The following is a 23,382-nucleotide window of genomic DNA, read 5'->3' as shown; positions in this document are numbered from 1 at the left end:
ACATTTGGCTACATAATTCTTGCTCTCCAGCAATGTATAATGGGGTATGTTTTCACAAGGAGCCTGTGTTGAAATAAGTCAACAGTTTCAAGTTAAAATGGGATCATTTTTTTAAGTAAAGTAACCAATAATATCTTTATTGGATGTTGCTTATGCTGTTATCATTAATAATAAGTTCATTCCTCATGTTCATTAGTAACCATGATTCTATGCATGTTATTATAAAATGTTACCAAGGCATCCTTAAATAATAAAAGTTTTAATTTCTTTTACCGACCACAACGTTTTAAAAAGGACTTTATAAAATATGAATCATCTAAAACATAGTTACTAAGGGAAGTTGCTTTCAAACTTTGAGGTGGCACATGTCTGAGTAGGTGGGTGTCTGAGTCGTTGTGTGTGGCAGTTTGTGTATGAGTTGTGTTTGTGTGTTTGGGCTGTTAGCTGAGGTAAGTGTGTGTTCAGGCTGATGGTGACAGAGAGAAGCTCATTAACACAGGCTTTGTCTCCTGCCGTGTGAGTGACATTGAGCTGCCTTCTGCCCCCTCTGTCCTGCACGGTTCCTCTCTCTCGTTCCCTCGCTCTGATGAGCAGGTGAGAGAGTGTGTGTAGGTAATGTCAATTAAAATCAAAGCATCTCAAAGCAACTTAGCCCGACAGGAAATGATATGTAATGGAGTAGATCGTGCTTAACACTGCATTTGACCCCAACTCTATTTTTTTCTCCTGATTCGTCGTTCTTCTTTCTCTAAGCCTCTACATTTTCTCATAAATCCAAGTATTTTGGATTCTTAATCTTGTCTCTTTGTGCACACCATCTAATTTCAATTTTCACTGAAGCCCATTCCTCTTTCTTCTTTCGCCTGCACTCAATACATTCTCAATTTCCTCTCTGTCTGATGCAGGGAGTTTATCTCGGGTCTAAGGGGCTTCAGTCAGTTCTACAGTGGTCTCGGAGAAGCTTTGTGCAGCAAAGAGCCGACATCGCTGAACAGCTCCCTCTGCTGGAACGGACAGGAGATGACAGACAAGTGAGTAATTCATTTGTGGGAGCATTGATGCGATGTAACCTCTACATTCCTTCATTGTGGACTCCTACAGCTCAAAGTAAGGGCATTGATGTTCATTAAAACGTGAGTAAGTTCATTAGGTGGCGTCATTCAGTTTGCAGACATGTAAACTAAGATTAATAGTTCTTCTGTATGCTTGCAGCGGTGCAGAATAACTGTTCCACATCATTGTGGTTACTTTGGAGCCTTGCCAAGGTACATGGCATGTGTAAATAAAAATGAGCGCACAAGGGAATGAGTATAGCCTGATAAATAATTTGGAATAGCTTAAGGTCACATTTAATTTTCAAAGCTCATGTTTTCCCAAGGATTTTTGTCTGTTGGAAGAATTTTTCAGTCTGGTGTCTGATGAAAATATGATTGATGGTAATATAACACGAGTCCAACCAATTGAATGCATTGTACAACATTACTTTTGATTTGGTCGAAAAAATGTGTCAGGTTTGCATAAAGAACTTACTTACAGTGGGGGAAATAAGCATTCAACATATCTTGTTTTTTATTTTTGTTTTTCTGGGGAAAATATTCAAAAGGAGCTGCTTGAAATGAAACCAGATTTTGGTAAAAACCCAAACAATACAAAAAAAACAAAGGAAAAATATGAAAAAATTTGTCATGTGTAATAACAAAATGATGACACAAGGAGAATGCATGAAACTATTAAAATGTACTTTATTTAATATTTCATATAAAAGGCCTTTTGGTGATGGCAGCTTAAAGACACTTCTTATATGAAGAATGAAACAATGCGTTACTCAGGTGTGTTTCTCACAGACTTTAACAGAGTGTAAAACATCTTGATGGTTCTGTGGGTCTCATCTATTAAATCTGAGCTTTATTTTGTATTTTCTATTGGATTCAAGTCAGGTGACTGGTTAGACCATTCTACAACTTGATTTTCTTTCTCTGAAAGTATTTGAGATTTTCGTTGGTTGTGGTTTGGATCATTGTCTTGCTCAAATGTCCACACTGGTTCCACCATTCTGATAATGTAGATGTTGGACTGAAGCAGCTAATATTAATTTACTGATGAAGGGCAGAGGATCGCTGAAGAACAACTGAAATTTCAGCTGCTCTCTGGGCCTTTACTGCCTTTCTACGGTTCCCTTTCTTCATGTGTTCAATACTTTTTTCCTGTATCATTTCATTTTATTTTACATAACTTCATTTGTAAACTAATTATTATTGTTTCTTTGCCTAAATAATTTTTGGGTTGTTACCAACATCTTGTGAATATTTTAAGTCAACAGCACCCTCAGAAATATGCTTTCTGAGAAAAATGGGGATGTGTTGAATACTTATTTGCTATAAAGAACTCAAAAGCTCTTTTACGTGAACACACAAAATAATGCTTTTGTAAAATAGAGAAAACATGGTGCACTTTTTGATGTATACCTGTAGGTCTCTTTGAACGTATTCTGATACTAATTTTATATTAAAACAAAAAGTAGTCTTAAATCTTATATATTATCCAGCTTTACTTTTCTTTACAAGCACCTTTTCACAATATTCACTCTTAAAAATAAGGTTATTCATTGGCATCACTGGTACTTCATTACTGTCGAAAATGTATTTACAGTATAAGATCATCCTCAGTTGAAACTGGGTTCTGGGGGATCTTCCTTAGGTTTAAATTGTGTTACTGGGGATATTCTTTGGCAGAAATCATGTTAGGCGATCCTCCTTGGCTGAAATTGCACTGAGGTGAATCTTCCTGAAGCTGAAAGCAGTTATGGAGATATACTTTGACAGAAATCGGTTTACAGGAGATTCCCCTTGGCTGAAATGCTGTTATGGTGGATCTTCAATTTTACAAGGGATCTTTCTTGGCAGATATCACCATTCAGGTGATATACTTTGGTGGAAATCCCATTTCTAGAGATATACAGTACTTTCAGCCGATTCAAATGTTATCACTTGATTGAATGGGTTTTATCAGTGGTTATCAGCTGATAGATAAGGGCCAGTAGGGGCTTTCTGTGCCTACTGGTAGGCTCAGAAGGCTGTTATCATCTATCCACATGCTTAATCAGCTATAGATCACATACGGCTGCGGCCAGAAATTAACAAGAATTATTTATATTATTTATTAAACTTCCTGTTACTGTATTTTATTAACGTCTACTCCTACCCCAACCATAAACCCAACCGTCTCAGTAATGTAAAAAAAAAATCTGAATCTAGAGTCTTCTCTTTTAGTATAACTGATCAACCAAGTGGATGTGTTGGCCTTCTGAGCCTAACAACAGAAGGCCTCTACTGGCCCATATCTATCAGCTGACATATCCACTGATAGCATCCATTCAATTGAGTAAAACCATTCGAAGCAGGTAGTACTTTGCGTTAAAGTAATTTATCGTCAGGTCATGTCATCTTTATTTCTATTGAGCTTTTTACAATGTGGATTGTGTCAAAGCAACTTCGTAATAATGAAAGATATAAGAAATAGTACAAAAATCCATAATTCAGAGTTTGTTGAACATTCAGAGGACATACCAAGTGTTAGTTAGATAAGCAATGAAACTGCCAGAAATCTAGAGCTTAATTCTGTCATTACCTTAAAAATACAATATTTTTTATTAAATAACCTTTAATTGTAAACGAGTTACTAGAATGCCTGTGAAGGTGCGTACCTCATTTTGTCTGGCAAGCAGGAGAGCAAAGATTTTGTGTTATCAGAAAGTTGCTAAGCAACAGAAGCATATATATTCAAAGGCACTGGAAAAAGTAGTGGATGCTGAAATGCATATGTCAAGGCAGAAATACTCAGAACTCTTTTGTGTTTTGAATTAAATAACAAAGTTATTTAATTACAAAAGTTAAATCCAGTCAAAATGACTGCCTCTGTAGTTCTAGTGCTAAAACTGATTGAGCTAAATTCAATAAAAAGTCACTGTTGAAGGACGATTTACTGAAGAGCATGTCCACTGACTCAAATCAAGCAGGAGAAGTGGCAGAAAGTGGCAAGGAGCCAGAACCTCACTAATAGATAAAAATTGGTTAAAGAACATTTAAAAGCTCACAAAAAAATCCTTGGGTTAAACAAATTCACATAAGGGGTTTCTTCCTCTGCTGAAAGTATTTTTTAGTGGATCTTCTTCTGCTGAACTTGCATTCCAAGTGAGTTCTTCAGACTAAAATAGTTTTCTGCATCAGATTGAAATGCCTTTTTTGTGGTTCCCTTAGGTCTAAAATTGGGTGTATTTCCTTTTGATGAACCAGTGGAAAACACCAGTAGCAACAGTGTAAAAGTACTTGTAAGACCTGCACCATTATAAAGGATCTTGCCTCGCCATAGAATTTTTTTCTATTCAGTATAGCTAGAATGCTATATTGACCAACTGCTCTGTAATATAAGTTATTTCTGGATGAACGAGGCTTTTATCTATTTATGACCCACGCACACTCACTATTAGTGTTTTTATTCTGACAGTTTTTACTAAGTGGGTAAAAGTAGCATATATAACAATAGAATCAACCTCCTAAATGCTTTCCAATATTACTACAATCTCAAAATGGCCCCGAGTAGATATTGCCCCCGAGCTTGTCACAAATCTTGAAGCCTAAAAAGCTTTCTGAATAAACCGGAGACAGCATAAGTGGCTGGTAGCTGAGCGCATGATTGTATATGTGTGTGTGTATCTAATGAGTTTGGCTGACTCCAGTTCAATCTGACAGGCAACAGGGTGTGAATTGTGATGCGGTCTTTGTAGGGTAACTCATGTCAGGTGGTGTGGAGGCTTCCCTGTGCCTGGCTAATTGCACTTTTTCTGTTGTTCGCTCTGTGCCTGGCTCTCCACGTGCCCTTTGGAACCCAATTTAAAAATTGTCATATTTCAGTTCCCTGTGCCCCTCGTGCTTCTGTCCCATAACTCTCGCACTCTCCCACAGTCCAAATCTAGTTAATGTTGGTGAATGACAATAAATCTGAGCATCTCTGACCCAAACAGAAAAGCTTTAAGAGCTTCAGTATCTCATACTAATGACTTGGAAATATCAGCTCCAAACTGAAGTGATCATTAAAGTCAACATGAAATCAAAATGGATTCTATTTACTGTCTAAATGCTCAAGCTCAGTCTTTTGTTTCGTTGGAGCACGTTATTCCAAAGAAATCCTAATCGTTAACCAAAATGTTGTAACTTCCCATTAAATGGTTTTCCTTTTTCACAAATTGTCCACTTGATTATTTAACCAAGTGCCAAATGGCTATTTAGCCATTGTTTTAGTAAATTGTTATTTAGCCAGGCTCCATTCTTGCACTTTTCACCATCCAGTTAATTCCTGTCTTGCATCTTCTTTTTTAATTTTTAGTTTCGCTCACTTTAAGAAAATAAAATGGATTAAATTTTAAGGATCATGTCTGATTTTTTTTAGAAATAATTACCATAAAATTATTTATGCTTAGATTTTTTGAAAATATTTAATATTTTTATATAGCCATTGTTATATTTTCTATTATCTGTACACTGTTAACCTTACCAGGCTTTTTTACAGTGGAATATTATTAACTTTGTTACACTGTTACACTGTTACAGTTACTGTAATTGTTTGGTTCTTATTCCTATTTAAGGCTTAAAAGGCCAAACAGAATCTGCTGACATTTTTTGCGCAGAATTTTGTTAAAAATCTGTGGATTTATGCTGAATGATTTTGGATGTATCATAACAAACTCAATGTATGAAATAAAAAATTGATACCTTTTTAACTAATTTAATGTTTACAATGCAAATCTAATTCGATCTACTTTTTTGGTAAACAAAGTCTGTCATATAATATCTCTCATATAAAGTCTCTCATCAGTATACTAAAAGGCAGATAATATTACGTTACAAACTGTATTGTAAATAAATCAATTTAACATTTTTATATTAGTTAATAATATTACTGAAATTAATTTAAAAACTGAATAAATATAAATTTGCACACAAGTAAATAAAATAGACTCAATGATGGCCTAAAAATATGTGGATTTCCACGTGCGCAGACTCCGTGTGGACCTACTTAAAACATACCAGACTCTGCAACTAAACTGATACACAGAGAATGGAGCACACTCAAAAGTAAACAAATCCAACACCTGTCTCCCTTAAAGGGGCAACACCTTTGTGTTTTGAATAAGACAATCTATATATGTGTGTGTGTGTGTGTGTGTGTGTGTGTGTGTGTGTGTGTGTGTGTGTGTGTGTGTGTGTGTGTGTGTGTGTGTGTGTGTGTGTGTGTGTGTGTGTGTGTGTGTGTGTGTGTGTGTGTTAATGTGTGTTAATTTCTAAATCATTGTTTTCTGCCTTAAGATAAATGCACTACTCGATAAATAACAACATAGACCATCAGAGTAGATAGGACAGTAATTGTTGAACAGTAATTATATATGTACTTTAAGTTACTAATATATATATTCCATTTAGGGCTCCTTTTTTCTGAGAATGTATTAAAAAATCTTGAGAAATCTTAAATGTGTCATTTAGTAACTTTTAATGATCACTAATCAACATAAAAGCTATTAACAGTCAAACTGAGATACAAGTCACAACTGTCACAACACTGATTACACACTAAGCACCAGACCCACACTCAACCATTGCTAAGTCTTGTAGTTCTTGATCCTGGTTTCTGGTCTTCTGAATTATTGTTTGTTTGCCGCCTGCCCTGACCTTTGCCTGCTCGTTTGGATTATGCTTTTTGGATTAGCTTCTATGCGCTGTTTGCTGCTGTTGACCCTTTCCTGTACAACCACCCCTTATGTAAATAAAGCTGCGTTTAGAACCCGTTGTTATTGCACTTCATCATAACAGTTAAAATCTCATTCATATTCATTACATTGAGTTTTATGACAGTCTTATGAATACCTCTTTCAAGTAAAGGGTTAGATCTTTACTAAAATGTGTTTCTTGTCTTGTCTTGCTATTAAGTTCACTAAGAGCCCTTAGTGTCAGAGGTCAAGTAACACAAATTTCTGACATCTACATCCTCAATATCTGTTTTCTTGATTTTAACCAGTATTTTCTAACAATTCTTGATTGGATACTCTCTCAGGTTCAAAACAGCAGCTCAAGTGCCCCCTCATCGACTCCAAACCAGAAACATGCTACTCATATTATTATTATCAAGCCACAGGCTATTCATATTATTATCAGTAATAATAAAATGGCCATCATTGTAGTAATGGGATTAGCTCTAACTTACAAGTACTTTATGAATTCATATGATTCATATGCATTGTTTCCTTTGTATGAGTTTTGTCACTGTTGACCATGCATCTTCTAGTGTATATGTCAGCATTACAGCATTATGCACTATTAGCTGCAACTGTTTTCTCTCCAGTAAGTGCAGCTGATGAGCGAGAGGGGAGTGAAATGGCCTGGTCACAACAGCATGGTGAACAGTTGGCCTTAGGGGACAGACAGCTGTGTCAGAGGGCTCGCAGGCCCTCAGGAGTTAATTAGGACCCAAGAGAGAAATTGATATGGGAAGAAAGACGCAGAATAATGATGCTTGTGCCAGAAATGTCTGCTGAATCTCAATGTCATTCCTTGGCTTCAAGTGAAATATTGCAATTAATTCTGGAATGCGTTCAGACTCATTTCATGCAATGCATTGAAGACGAGGCACTCTTTCACATATTGTACTGGGAAGAAAGCCATTTCGATTATGCCGAAAATGCCACAGTTTATGTGACCCTGATATATTAAATAGTGAACTAAAAAAGGCATATGGGAAAATTAATTAACGCTTCAGTTAAATAAGCACACAGTGACATTTCTGCATATTCCTTTATACAGAAGGGGTGTTTATAAGACTGTCATGACATTTTTGATCATGACAATCAACGTGATCAATATGAAGGAGATTTGATGCATGCTTTTGACATCTTTTATTAGGTGTCATTAGATCAGTTGTCATTTTAAATGCAAAGATGACTTTTGTTTAAGATGTTGTTTTATTTTGACAGCTTAACATAACCAAATGCATCATAACCTTGACCTTGTCTTTGCCATGACAACTTGGCATTACCAAGACAGCATAACTTATCATTAATCTATCATAAAACATGATTGTTATGAGGCCATTATTATGGTTTTATGAATATTTTTCTGATCACTGAATTTGTTGTTTAATTTTAAATTTCTCATTTACATTACATTTTACATTTAGTCATTTAGCAGACGCTTTTATCCAAAGCGACTTACAAATGAGGACAAGGAAGCAATTTACACAACCAAGAGCAACAATGAATAAGTGCTATAAGCAAGTTTCAGGTCTGTAAAGTCTAAGAAGGGAAGTATTAGTAGTATTTTTATTTTTTTTTTTTTGTACAGTTAGTGTGATATTCAGAAAGGCAATTACAGATTAGGAAGTGTAGTGGAGACTAAATAGTTGAGTTTTTAGTCGTTTCTTGAAAGTAGCGAGTGACTTTGCTGTTCTGATGCAGTTAGGGAGTTCATTCCACCAACTGGGCAGATTGAGCGTGAGCGTTCGCGAAAGTGATTTCTTCCCCCTTTGGGATGGAACCACGAGGCGACGTTCATTCACAGAACGCAAGTTTCTGGAGGGCACATAGATCTGCAGAAGCGAGAGCAGATAAGAAGGAGCAAGGCCAGAAGTCACTTTGTAGGCAAACATCAGAGCTTTGAATTTGATGCGAGCAGCAACTGGCAGCCAGTGCAAACGGAGTAGCAGCGGAGTGACATGTGCTCGTTTAGGTTCATTGAAGACCACTCGTGCTGCTGCATTCTGGAGCAGTTGAAGAGGCTTGATAGAGTTAGATGGAAGCCCAGCTAGTAGAGAGTTACAGTAATCCAGTTTGGAGAGAACAAGAGCTTGAACAAGGAGTTGAGCTGCATGTTCAGATAAGAAGGGTCGGATCTTTCTGATGTTATAGAGTGTGAATCTGCACGATCGAGCAGTTCTAGAGATGTGGTCAGAGAAGTTTAGTTGGTCATCAATCGTTACTCCAAGGCTTTTCACTATTTTGGATGCAGTAATGGTTGCCCCGTCCATCTGGATTGAAAAGTTATGGTGTAGAGTCGAGTTGGCAGAAACTACAAGCATTTCCGTTTTTGCGAGGTTCAGCTGAAGATGATGATCTTTCATCCAGTGTGAAATATCCAACAGGCAGGCTGAAATGCGAGCTGGAACCGAGGGATCATCAGGATGAAAAGAGAGGTATAGCTGGGTATCATCAGCATAGCAGTGGTAAGAGAATCCATGTCTCTGGATGACTGGTCCTAGAGATGATGTGTAGATGGAGAAGAGAAGTGGCCCAAGAACAGAGCCTTGAGGTACCCCAGTGTTTAGATGCTGTAGGTTGGACACCTCACCCCTCCAAGACACCCTGAATGATCTGTCAGTGAGGTAAGATCTGAACCATTGTATAACAGTGCCCGCAACGCCCAGTGACTCGAGCGTAGATAGCAGGATCTGGTGGTTGACAGTGTCAAAAGCAGCTGACAAGTCCAGCAAAATGAGGACTGATGATTTAGAGTCTGTTTTAGCCAGTCTGAGATCCTCCACGACCGAGAGCAGGGCAGTCTCAGTTGAGTGGCCTTTCTTAAAGCCGGATTGCTTGTTGTCCATGAGATTGTTTTGAGTAAGAAAGTCCAGGACTTGATTGAACACTACTTTCTCCAGAATCTTGGCCATGAATGGAAGCAGGGATACTGGTCTGTAGTTTTCTAGTAGTGTATGGTCCAGGTTGGGTTTCTTTAGCAGTGGGGTTACCCTAGCCTGCTTAAATGAAGTGGGGAATAAACCAGAGTCAAGAGATGTGTTAATTATGTGAGTCAGTGTTGGTATGACTGCAGGAGAGATGGCTTGCAAGAGATGAGAGGGAATGGGATCGAGTGGACAGGTGGTTGCATGGCTAGATAGCACCAGTTTGGACACCTCAGACTCAGAGAGCTGAGAAAAAGAGGCGAGTGTGTGTGGTGTTGGTGGTGTACCTTGCGTGTTTGTTGTAGGTGCAGCAAATTGAGCACTGATTTTTGCAGTTTTGGTGCAAAAGAATGTAGCAAAGTCATCCGTAGTAAGTGTGGAGGATGCGGGTGGAGGAGGAGGATAGAGGAGGGAGGAAAATGTTTTAAAAAGTAGGCAAGGATTAGTGGCATTGTTGATTTTCAGACAGTAATATGTCTGCTTTGCCGAAGTAACCTCAGCTGAGAAAGAGGACAGAAGAGTTTGGTATGTTAAGAGCTGTGCAGGATTTTTAGTTTTCCGCCAAATTCTTTCTGCAGCTCGAAGTTTTGAGCGATGCTCATGGAGAGCCAGGGTACCAGGAGGACTGGCACGGGCTGGCCTGGATGCAAGAGGACATAATTGGTCTAGACATGATGCTAGTGTGGAGCAGAGTGTATCAGTGGCACTGTTCGAATCAAGTGCAGAGAGTTTGCAAGATGGAGGAAGAGAGTCTGAAACAATGGTGGATAGTCTATTGGGTGAGAGAGATCGTTTCTGCGAAACCTACGAGAAATCACTTATAGTGATTTCTCACTATAAGTGTCGATTTATAGTCAAATATTTAATTTTGAATGACATTATAATTACATATTCAGTTTGTACAACTGTAGTTGAGGAAAAAAAAATATTAATGACTGTTATAAAATTCATGACCGTTATCATGGTCTCAAAACATTTATGTTTATGAGAGATTTATGACAAGTTAGGATTTATTGGCAATGTCAGGTTATGATGTGCAGTTAAAGTCAGTATCATTAGTCCCCTAAATTATTAGCCCCCCGTTTATTTTTTTTACCCAATTTCTGTTTAACGGAGAGAATATTTTTTCAACACATTACTTAACATAATAGTTTTAATAACTCATCTTTAATAACTGATTTTTTTATCTTTGCAATAATGACAGCAAATAATATTTTACTAGATATTTTTCAGGATAGGGTAATTAGTCAAGTTATTGTATAATGATGGTTTGTTCTGAAGACAGTCGAAAAAAATTGCTTAAAGGGGGTAATAATTTTGACCTTAAAATGGTTCATTAAAAAAAAAACTGCTTTTATTCTAGCCGAAATAAAAAAGTGCAGACATACTGTGAAAATTTCCTTGCTCTGTTAAACATAATTTGGGGAAATATTTAAAAAAGAAAAAAAAATAGGGGCGGGGGGGCTATTGATTCTGACTTCAACTGTATTTATTTGTAAAGTTGTCATGAAAAAGACATCTCAAACAATGTCATCTTTGTAATTAAAATGACATAACTGAGTTAATGACACTTAATGACAGCTCTTGTAATGGTTATTAGCTGGAGTACCCACTCACTAAAGGGCACTGCAGCTATACTGTATGTACACTCCAGCTATTCATCTGGACTACACTTCCCATTATGTTTTGCATTCAGACTCTAATTACCTGCTATACAGCTGATATCAATCTGGACACTGATAAATACACAGCTGTAGATCATTTACACTGATTACACACACACTATAAAAGCACCACACCCATGCTCAGTCTTGTAGTTCTTAGTGCACTTCCTGTTCTTGAATTCTTTGGCTGTTTTCTGAATTATTATTTGTTTGCCACCTAACTGCTTATTTGAATTATGCCTTTTGGATTAGCTATTATACAATGTTTGCTCCTGTTGTCCCTTTTCTGTACAACTAGTGGTGTAATGGATCACAAATATCATGGTTTATAATTACATTATGATTTTTTCGTCACGGATCAGACAATTTTTTGAATCAGCCAAAAATGGGAGGGCACAACTGTAGTTTGTTTTCCATTTATTACAAAAACAGTACTGCAGGAAATTTTGGTTTTAACAAACAGAATTTAGAACCTGTAATTTTATAAAAAATAAAATGAAGAAATAATCAGCTGAATAAAAATAAATAGTAAAATATTCAGTATTGTGAAAAAATTCACTTTTTTTAATACTACTGTTTGCTATTGACGCTAAATGTATAAACCAAACATTTTAATTTGTACAACCAATATTTGTTTTTAGTCTCATTTTCAATAAATGATTCCGTTATTCACTCGTAAACTTGTTTCATTGCTAGATGTGTCATTTTTTAAAGAATTATTCAGTGGCATATTTTTAATTCAAAACACAGATTTGAATGCAGCGATTCAAAATATTAATAAACATATGCAAATCACCACCATTTATAATTTATGTTGCATGGTTATTGAGATCCTGATCTTTTAATCATTAACCGAGCTGCTTACACTAAATGCTTTAATGCAGGCTAAACAAGTGTTGATAAGAAAACACCTTTAATAACCTTAGAAACCCACCACTTCCCAAATAACGTTCCACAACTTCTTCCTTCATCATTACTGTATATTTTACAAGAAAGCCTAAATGCTTTCCAACATGTGATTTGAATTACACGAAAGGTGATCTCTCTGCGTTTGTTACAAATTTAGTAAAGCTTAAAAAAAGGAATTAATCTATGGGTCACGTGTGTTCCAAACAATGGGTTGTGATCCGTACATATTACGGATCAACCGTGATCCATTACAGCCATTTGTACAAACTTCCCTTATGTAAATAAAGCTGCGTTTAAAACTCTGTTGTTATTGCACTTTATCATAACAGTTATTATAAGAATGATAAAATCACATTCATATTCATTATATAGAGTTTTATGACAGTCACCCATTTTAAATTATGGGGTAGATCTTTACTAAATTGTGTTTCTTGTCATGTGTAAAAAAATGTTAATAATGTGAAAGATGATTTGACTGTAAAGTTAATTTCTGGTGTTCACTAGGAGCCCTCAGTGTCAGAGGTCAAGTCACACAGATTTCTGACATCTAGAAAATCATTTTTTACACATCCTCAATATCTGTCTTCTTGATTTTAACCAGTATTTTTTAATCATTTTTGATTTGCATATTCACAGGCTCATAATATCAGCTCAAGTGCCCCCTCATCGACTCCAAACCAGAAACATGCTACATGTGGTATTATTATCAAACCACAGGCTACTCATATTATTATCAGTAATAAAAAATTGCCATCATTGGAGTAATTTACTGTTAGACTAAAATAATCAAATCTGTTCTTTTAACATGGATTTAGTTTTATTAGCTTTATTGTGTGTTTGCATGTGCGTTCATAAATTATTTGTGGTTGTATAAGCAGCTTAAGCGTAAACTGATTTTAACTTTTTAAAACGTAATTATTTAGTCATTATTGTGTTCAATGTGAAAAGCATTAAATAGACATTTAGAAATACAATTGGTTTATGAGTAAATAATTTGATTTTAAAAAATTATTACAGATAAACTTTTAGGCTTTTTTTCTTTCTTTTAGAAGTGTCTACCTAAACAGGTATTTTGACAATATTTCATTTTATGGAACACTCTAAAAAAATGTTGTGTAATTTTTTAACCCAATGGTTGAGTTAAAAATATTTGGTGCTTTTTGGGTTATTTTTTCACTTTTATTTATTTAATAACTCAAAAAGTTGGGTTAAAAATTTTTATAAATCAAATGATTTAACTGACACAGAACAGCTGTATTAATAAGTGTGCATAATTTTGTTTTTTTGCATTAAAATGTTTATTTAAGCCCTAACGCAATAATATTGTTTTTATTTTTTTTGTCAATTTATGGCTTTGTGTTGTGATTTTTATATCCGTTTTACCAGCATTTTTAATAATTGATGACACAAACGTGCACTTCATAGCTGATCTTTATAAAATTGATAAAAAGAACACTTCTTTCTTTACCTAATAAATGATACACATATTTGAGATATTATATATTATATAACTTCCACTTTCGGCAAAAATTAGATAATGACATTAGCCCTTTTTACAAAGTGATACCAGTAAATATCTGAAATATCTGAATTTCTGGAACAACTTTACCAGTAAATTAAAAAAAACGCTGTTCACACAGGCGAGGACGAATTTTTCCAGAAAAGACCATACACACATCCATTCCAAAATACTGGTAAATTCTGACATCATTAACCAGAAAGAACCTCTAAACTTCTGCGCTTGTATTTATAAACATTTGACTACAGTGCAAACTCTGTGGATGGATAAGTATTGTGAACAACTTCGATGAAAACATATAGAGAAACATGTTATGATGTACATAACATGTGAGTATTCTGGCACTCACTCCTTCAAGAGAACACGCGACACGTCAAGCAACTGAAGGAAGCAAAGCTTATAGGTAAACAAACAATGGCTTATCTTAAGCATCTTATCGATAATTATTTACAAAGTTGGCATTAAGAAGGACCATATAAACGTTGTCTGACTAACATCTAGCAACAAAATTGTTTTATATTCAAAGGCTTTTATTTTCATAAACCTTGCGGATATGACTGCGTCTGACTGTACTGATTGGTTAAAGAAGATGTCTAACGTCAGCACATTCTAGACATGCACGCGCTCTTTCCGGCAATCTTCCTTCTGTGTTCACACAGCGCTGCATTCCGGCAAATTACCAGTAATCTTACAACTTATCTTTCCGGAAAACAGCCAGAACGAATTAACCGGTATTTTCAAAAACGCCTGTTCACACATACAGACCTTTCCGGAAAATTGCTGGAATGCTTTAGACACGTATACCATAAACAAATAGATTTGCAACAGTTTGTTGGCAAAAGCCGCTAAACGCCACTTCCCTTTGACAGCAAAAGCCGCTATATCCCGAGAACCAATCAGGAGGCACAAATCGAACAATATGTTTTTAATGTAGCAGCACAATAAAACACTGGCTTTTATGAGGAGTCTGTTTTATTCCGCTTTATACCTCAAACCTTCGTGCATTATAAGAAAAAAAAACTTAATGTAGAGTCGGAAGTGTAGCATGCAATCATAATGTGTTTTTTTTTCGCAGTAACGCTACTTTGATTGAGTACGATTTACTATACATTAAACGTCAACTGTGTTTCAGGAAAGACAGAGTTAAGATGCCGTTCTTTTATCCCACATGGATGCTATGAGGATAAACAAAAGATGAAAAAGAGACCAAGACACCTATATGGTGAGAATGAATAAATGACAGCTTCTAAAATTTTCTGAGAGGCATCCCTTTTTTGCCCAGTAGCCTCTAATTACTAAAAATGTCAATAAAGTCACTTTGTTCAGCTATTTAACTTCAGAAGTTGTCTGAGCAGAGATCCAAATCACATAAAGCCATCCACAAATACATGGAAAACATCCATGAATTACAAGCTAGGGGCCACTGTTAATGAACACATATTTTGTACATGCACATGCACTGTTTAACTAAAATAATTAGCAGTGAGAATAAACAGCACAAATCTTCTGTTGTCTTTACATATGCACGTATGCTCAGCAATAAGTGAGATTCACATGAATTGCCCAAAGCATAAGGCGACTGCTGATTTCTTTGAAAAGTAACAGAATGTGTGAAGCAGTTAATTAGCTCCTAAATAAGGTTTTGACAGATATTTCATTTAAAGCTAGAGCTCAATCGCTATTTATACTTAGTGTTGTTGCTACTGTGTAAACACTCATTGGCCACTTTATTAGGTACACCTGTCCAATGGCTGGTCAGCACAAATTTCCAATCAGCCAGTCACATGGCAGCATCTCAATGCATTTAGGCATGTGGACATGGTCAAGATGATATGGTAGATTCAAACCAAGCATCAGAATGGGGAAGACATGTGATTTATTATAGGTATTTTAAAAACTGCTGATCTACTGGGATTTTCACACACAACCATCTCTAGTGTTTACAGAGAATGGTCAAAAAAAGAGAAAATATCCAGTGAATGGCAGTTCTGTGGGTGCAAATGCCTTGTTGATGCCAGAGGTCAGAGGAGAATGGCCAGGCTGGTTCGAACTGATAGAAAGGCAACAGTAACTCAAATAACAACTTGTTTCAACCAAGGTATGCAAAAGAGCATCTCTGAATGTCTCTGAACAACACGTCCAATCTTAAAGTGCATGAGCTACAGCAGCAGAAGATCATGTGGGTGCCACTCTTGTCAGCTAAGAACAGGACACTGAGGCTACAATTTTCATAGGGTCACCAAAATTGGACAATAGAAGATTGGAAAAACATTGCCTGGTCTAATGAGTCTCGATTTCTGCTGTGACGTTAGGATGGTAGGGTTAGAATTTGGCATTAACAACATGAAAACATGGATCCATCCTGTCTTGTATCCATAATTTAGGCTTCTGGTGGTGGTGTAATGGTGTGGGGGCACACTTTGGGCCCATTAATACCAATTGAGCACCGTGTCAACTCCACAGCCTACCTGAGTATTGTTGCTGACCATGTCCATCCCTTTATGACCACAGTGTACCATCTTCAGATGGCTACATCCAGAAGGATAACACGCTATGTGATAAAACAAATCAGCCAGACTGGTTACTTAAACATGTCAATGAGTTCACTGTACTCAGATGGCCTCCACAGTCACCAGAGCTCAATCCAATAGAACACCTTCGGGAAGTGGTAGAACAGGAGATTCGCATCATGTATTCAAATCTGCAGCAACTGCGTGATGCTATCATGTCAATATTGACCTAATCTCTGATAAATATTTCCAGTACCTTGTTGAATCTATGCCATGAAGGATTAAGGCAGTTCTGAAGCCAAAAGGGGTCCAACCCGGTATAGTAAGGTGTACCTAATAAAGTGGCAAGTGTGTGTGTGTGTGTGTGTGTGTGTGTGTATATACACTTAACTGAAGAATACTTTTAAATTATTAACTTATTCACCATGAAAAGTATACAGTATATCAATAAGTAATGACAACATGTTCTTTTGTATGTTTAGTCAAGCAATCTGAAGTTAACTGAGATTCAGCTTCATTCAGCTTCATTCAAGTTAATTTATAGTAATGTACTGCATTGCAATTGATTTTTACAGTGTAGTTTAAAGGACTCCTTGATCCACCTCAGGCTGTTTATCTGTGGGAGATTGTGGTCAACGAGTAGTTCGATCAGGTGCAGTCTGTGATTTCAAGTCAATATTTCAGTATCGTTACATCTTATAAAGCTACTCCTTCATCCTCTCCTTCAGCTGTTCTTCAGTTTCCTGGTAATACTGATTGATTCTTTGGGTCTCCAGTGGCTTTAAGCATTGGGGCATGTTGGATCTCTGAGGGGATCTCAGTAGGTTCATGAGTTTTAGCAGGTTCAGCATGAGGAGCGGGTCCAGACTGTACATCCACAGGGTGTTTAGTCATTTCCTGTAGGAACAGTTGGATTTGCGGTGCTCCTGCTGCACCACCATGCCTGTGCTGTGGCCATTTTTTTTATAAGACTCATGATGATGAAATGAGTGGCAATTACTTAAATAAATAAAGAAAAATGGCTTCAAGGCATTTATGATATTTATATTTATAACAAGTGAACTTTATTGACATTTTAGTAGTTTAAAATAATATAATGTCTATAAAATGTCTGTCTAAATAATAAATATAGAAATACTGTAAAATAATGACCTATTAAAAATGTTAATAAAAGTTACTTTTTTACTTTTACAGGTTAAAAATGGTAGGAATAAAAATCAAGGTTGTATAATTCAATTTAAAAGGATAAATAAATGTGGGGAAATAAAAACATGAATCACAAAATACGGAAAACTGCTTGTCTCTGTTCTGCTGGTTTGTGTTACTGTGTAATTATATAAATGTTATTGTATATTATTACATATTTATATTTTAAGTTAATGCTGTTCTGTTCAACTTGAGTTCATCAAAGATTAAGAAAAATGTTCCATAAGAATATTAAGCAAAAATATTTTTCTGTGATAAAATTTTGTAATAATTTCTTAGGAGGTAATCAGCATAGTAAAAGGATTTCTGAAAGACCATGGTGCTGTTATGATGCTGAAAATTCAATTTACTGTAGCCATCACAGAAAAAAAAAATCCATTTAAGAATATGTTAAATTGTATAAATACTTGAGTTTGATCATTTGTTTTGATCGAATTAATTTTAATCTTTGGCGAGAAGAAAGACTGCCTCAAAGAACATTTAAAGACTCCCATAAAAATGACTTCTTTTCATGTTTATGGCATTATTTATTCAGAGTGCAACCCTAGGTATTCTAAATGTCATCTACAATCAGATAGGCACCATACGGTGACACTTACACATTACCATGCCACATTTTCAGTTCTACCCTATGACATGAAAAATCTTGCAGGATATAAATATATGGAAAAATATGAATATATGTTCAGTCCATGATCCAAAAGAACAGATTAAACCTCTCTGCAATTGCTTAAAAAAAAAAATTTAAAAAAAAATAATATATATATATATATATATATATATATATATATATATATATATATATATATATATATATATATATATATATATATATACGGATAGTTTGGGGTCCTTAAAAGGAAAATGTTTAGAACTGGAAAGTTAATAAATTTTTTTTTTGCATTTTTGAAAAATGTTTCATTAATTTCAAAATGATTTCCATTCATGCAGATTGAAGAAACAGTGGATGTCAGGCCACAACCTAATAATGTCTCATTATTATAACTGCATATTGTCATGTACTTCGCCATTGTTGTTTTGGATAAGTAGCCACACATACATTCTTAAAAATAAAGTGTTTTTTTTTCAGTAAAGAGAATATTTTTAGTTCTTTTGGTCTTTTAATTGAAGTATATTTATTTTTTGGATATAAAAACATGTAAATGGTCTAAAGAATGTTGTTTTCCACTAAAAAGAACATTTTGTAAAATGTAAAGTTTTTTTATAGGACCAATGATATGAATTAAGAATATTCACTTATCGGCCACTTTATTAGGTACACCGTACTAGTAGCAGATTGGACCCCTTTTGCCTTCAGAACTAGCTTAATCATTCATGGCATAGATTCAACAAGATACTGAAAAGATTTAGCTCCATATTGACATGATAGCCTCACGCAGTTGCTGTAGATTTGTCGCTCCACCTCATCCCAAACATAATCTCCCGCTCCACCACATCCCAAACATGTTCTATTGGATGTCTGGTGACTGTGGAGGCCATTTAAGTACAGTGAACTCATTGTCATGTTCAAGAAACCAGTCTGAGGGCCTACTCACACTATGCTATCCGTACCGTGCCCAGGCCTGTTTCCCCGATCGTTTGAAAAGTGTGAGTCCGCCGAATCGGACTCAGGCACGGTTCACTTGGCCTGCCCTGGCCCGGTTGAAAGAGGTGGGCCTGAGCGCGGTTCACTTGGGCTTTGGCGCGGTACGCCTGTAGTGTGAGTGCAAAACGCGCAAAAGCCCGAAACTGAAGACAAGAAGTGACTTTTAAGGGGCTGTTTCATATGGATTTATTAATCATTCTTACTGTTCAGTGAACGCAAACTGCTGTAGTTTATTAAAGATGCAAACCCCTCACTGCACGACAGCTGCGCACCTTCAGCAGACCTCCTCATTCCTGCAGCACAAAGGCTTTATGATTGTTTATGAGCGCCAAAAGTGGCGGATCTTCTCGGCGAAATATCTGACTGTGTGTCACTGCATCCCTAAGGACCGTTTGGCGAAATATTTGACTGCATGTCACTGCATATCAAACGACTTTAAAGATATAACTAGAGAAATCTCCACTGTGCTGAGTGAGAGCGCTCACTGAACAGCGCAGCATCGATGACGTAAGCATGCCCAGGCCCGATTGTAGTGTGAGTGCGGGCCGTCGGGGGAGGGGGGAGACGGACAAGCGTGCTTTGGCCCGGTTCGAGGCAACTGTACATAGTGTGAGTACGGCCTGAGTGCGGGCCGCCGGAGGAGACGGGAGGGGGGAAAAGCATGCTTTGGCCCGGTTCGAGGCAACTGTACAAAGTGTGAGTACGGCCTGAGATGATTCGCACTACATGGTGCATTATCCTGCTGGAAGAAGCCATTAGAAGATGAGTATACTGTGATCACAGAGGGATTGACATGGTCAGCAACAATACTCTGGTAGGCTGTGGCATTGGTACTCATTTGGTAATAGTGTGCTAATAAAATATCCCCCTCACCATTACACCACCACCACCACCAGACAGGATGGATTCATGCTTTCATATTGTTGATGCCAAATTCAGACCTCTTCTGAATGTTGCAGCAGAATAGTTTGGAACAAGTGACGCATTCAGATGCAAGTGCCATCTGAAAAAACCTGTTGGACATTCAGTTAAAAAGTCTGAAAATAATGTTTCTAATAAGTTGTATAGCATTTTATTGTTTGATTGGTCAAATATAACTGATTCTGATGTTTATAGTTGTCTCTTATTACAACACACCAATGGAAATGCATAAGGGAAGGGTTTTTATGATGAAACAATTCTCATTTCAGCTACCTCATTATGTTTTGACATTTCTCTAATAATGTTTGATTCATTTTGTATCTTCCCTTCATGTGTACACCATCTTAATCAGAATAAAGTCATGTTTTTCGTGCTGACCTGATCATCTGGACTCTGGTCAGTGCACAGGTAGAGGGCTCATCTATGAAGCTCCAGCTAATCTCATCCTCCATTAAACGCTGCCCGTGTCTTCTGATCTCCTCCTTCTAATGGAACTTATGTCTGTATTATTAATGTGATAATTAAAAGCAGGAGGTGAGCTGCCATCGCAAGTAATAAGGAGAATAAATAAGTATGGAAATGTAATTTGGCTTAATGAATAAGCAGGGCATGTAAAATAAGGCGCTGTGAAAGATGATTGGATAGGATCGCTGAGGATTATGTCATTGCTAAGAATGGAACATGAGGTCATATCTTTGGCTCGGTGGTGGCAAAACTTATTTATTGCTCAGAACTTTGCATTAAATGTTGTATGTAGTTATAATATAATATAATATAATATAATATAATATAATATAATAAAATATAATATAATATAATATAATATAATATAATATAATATAATATAATATAATATAATATAATATAATATAATTTATTAGATCAAAAGAGGTTAGAATCTATTTTTTGCAATGAATGTTATTAATGGGATTGGGCTTCACTGGATGTCTTGATGTTGGTGTTGTGGGTTTGTATCAGATCTGTCACTCTCTGTCTCTCTGTCGCCTCAGTGCTTGCACCAATGTTCCCGTGTGCATCAACACTAATTAGCTTTTAATAGGGAGTAATTAACTGGAACATGAGTCCAAGGGGCCCGGAGGGATCGGAAAACACTTGAGTGCAGACACACACTCACAAAAAACACATTTTTAGCAGTCGATGATGCCCAACATATGCTCCAGTTGCTCACAAACATTCGGATGCCAACACATGTCTGACCCAGTTGTGCTGTCGGGCTTTCTGTGTTTATGCATGTTGCAGACAAAACAGAGCTACAGCAGAACAGAAAGCAGTTTTAGACTAATAATAGACTTAACTATAGTCTATTTGATGATTTTGTTAATATTCAGTATGGAACAAAATCAATGCCTAAAGTCTTGAATTAAAAAGCTTGTTGAATATCACAAACTGAAAAAAATAATACACCGTATTAACAAGTTCTTGCATTTTAATGACTTGAATTCCAGGGTTTGTATTTTTAGGTCCTGAAATTTAACATATCTGTTTATTTAATCTGTGAATATTTCAACGAAAAATATTTCAAACACGTTTTCATACTTAAAAATTCAATAATTCATATTCAATTTTCAGATTTCACTTAAAAAATATTTAATACCCTTTAAAAATATTCAAAAGGTCATTTTCAGTTCATTTTATTTCAGTTCTAATATTCGCTTCCATAAATTCAGTGGATCAAATTCGACTGATAAATTTCAACATTACATCCGGGAACTGCAGGAGAAGCAATAGATTGCAGAGTGAAGATCGCAGCTGCTCTAGCTTTCACCAGCAGGTGGAGATGGAATAATGTAAGATTTTTAACCCAGTAAACAGGCGAGAAAAAGGCTAATAAAGGCAAAAAAAGTAGCATTCAATTTTAATATCAATGCCTTGGACATTATAAATAATAAAAAGTATGAGTAAAATGAGTAAATGAGGTTTTAGTCATCTATATTTGCCCTTATGTAACGGAAGCCAGCTGGTGATCGCGTAAAGCTCACTCCTGATCCAGGGACAGACGTTGTTCTGCAATCTTATCGGAGCTTGTCTCCCATGCTGGCTCGTTACCTGCTCGGACCGGTGCGGTTATGTGCACATAAACCGTCTTTTGATGATGATGTTACACATTGTCTATCTTTATTGACTCTTTCTTCCATAGACGCTAAGTATTATATTGACAGCTAAAGAATATAAACGTATGAGAAACAGGAGAGAAAATATAATAATAATAATACAAAATAGATAAACATTGACAGGGCTAAGAACAATTACGATCAAAGATTTTCAAAACCAGAGAGATTTTATGAGAATGTCACAAAACAGTTTACTTGGAAATGTTAAACAGAGTTCAGGTATGATTTAAGGTTGGTTATGGATGGGGCGTCTAATTTAAAATAATTTAACATGATAATGCATTAAAGGAGCGTCTTCAGTTATTCACACAGAACCGTCTAATATGGCATAACTATAATGTTTGCGCTGTTTAAACGCAGCTATGTCAGGATTGGGATAGGTTATACATTTTCATCATTTAAATTATTATTATGATTGTTAATATTATTATTGTATGACATTTATTTGGGCTATTGCGCTTAAATAAGTCATCCGTGATTCTAAATTAATATTTCTATTTATCCTTTTTATCACTCTGCCTGTCGTTCTCTTCTTTTTTCTAGTTTTTGGGGTTCTGCCATGGTTAAACGTTTGCAAAATGTCTTAGTTTGTCCAGATTATTGTTTTATTGTTATGTAGCCTATAGGCGAGAAAAAGGTATTAACGCAAAAGTGGCAATGTCGCAGCCAATGATAAGTAATAAAATGAGTCGCTTGTGGTTTGATAATAGGCAGTTATAACTGACTTTAATTTGTTTTCAGTATTAAATGAGAAAACCGTTATTTATAACTTTGCAGCGACCGTTTGTATTTTATGATTAGCAATGTTGATCTTTTTTGCAGTTATTAAACATATAAACTTATTTAAACTGGTTTAAATTTTATATAGTTGTCACTTGAGCTAGTTTCATAAGATTAATGTTTAGAATGCGTGGTTTGACATGCGTGGTTAAGGGGTTCCTGCAATGCAGCTCAATGTTCATCCTCATGGGGTATTACTGAGCTTTAATCGCCATCTACTGGAGAGAATGTATTTGCTCATTTATTCTATTAACTCTTTTCTGCAAGTCTGTTTTATGATTTCACGAAGTCAAACCATTATGTTTTTATTTTATATTTTGAGATGATCATATTTAAATAAACAATTGCTAGGGTAGCTAATAGTTTCTTTTTTCTTGTTTTTTAAAAAAAAATCAGTAGCCTATAAAATCAT

The 23,382-nt window shown here is 36.0% G+C and overlaps 1 protein-coding gene across 2 annotated transcripts in view; it reads left to right on the top strand.

Moving 5' to 3' along the window:
- gpc3 (glypican 3) overlaps window positions 1-23,382 on the top strand; it is a 296,516-nt gene that overhangs the window by 175,968 nt on the left and 97,166 nt on the right. For both annotated transcript variants that reach the window (XR_012389405.1, NM_001305618.1), the window contains exon 5: window positions 906-1,031. Coding sequence is in view for 1 of the 2 variants with exons in the window: in NM_001305618.1 (NP_001292547.1) it covers window positions 906-1,031 (126 nt within the window). In the remaining variant the exon portion in view is untranslated. The remainder of the gene's footprint in view (window positions 1-905; window positions 1,032-23,382) is intronic.

Source organism: Danio rerio, chromosome 14 (genome assembly GCF_049306965.1).
Source record: "Danio rerio strain Tuebingen ecotype United States chromosome 14, GRCz12tu, whole genome shotgun sequence".
Taxonomy (NCBI): Eukaryota; Metazoa; Chordata; class Actinopteri; order Cypriniformes; family Danionidae; genus Danio; species Danio rerio.
The sequence above is the reverse complement of the archived record's forward strand: the minus strand, read 5'-3'. Positions and strand labels throughout refer to the sequence as shown.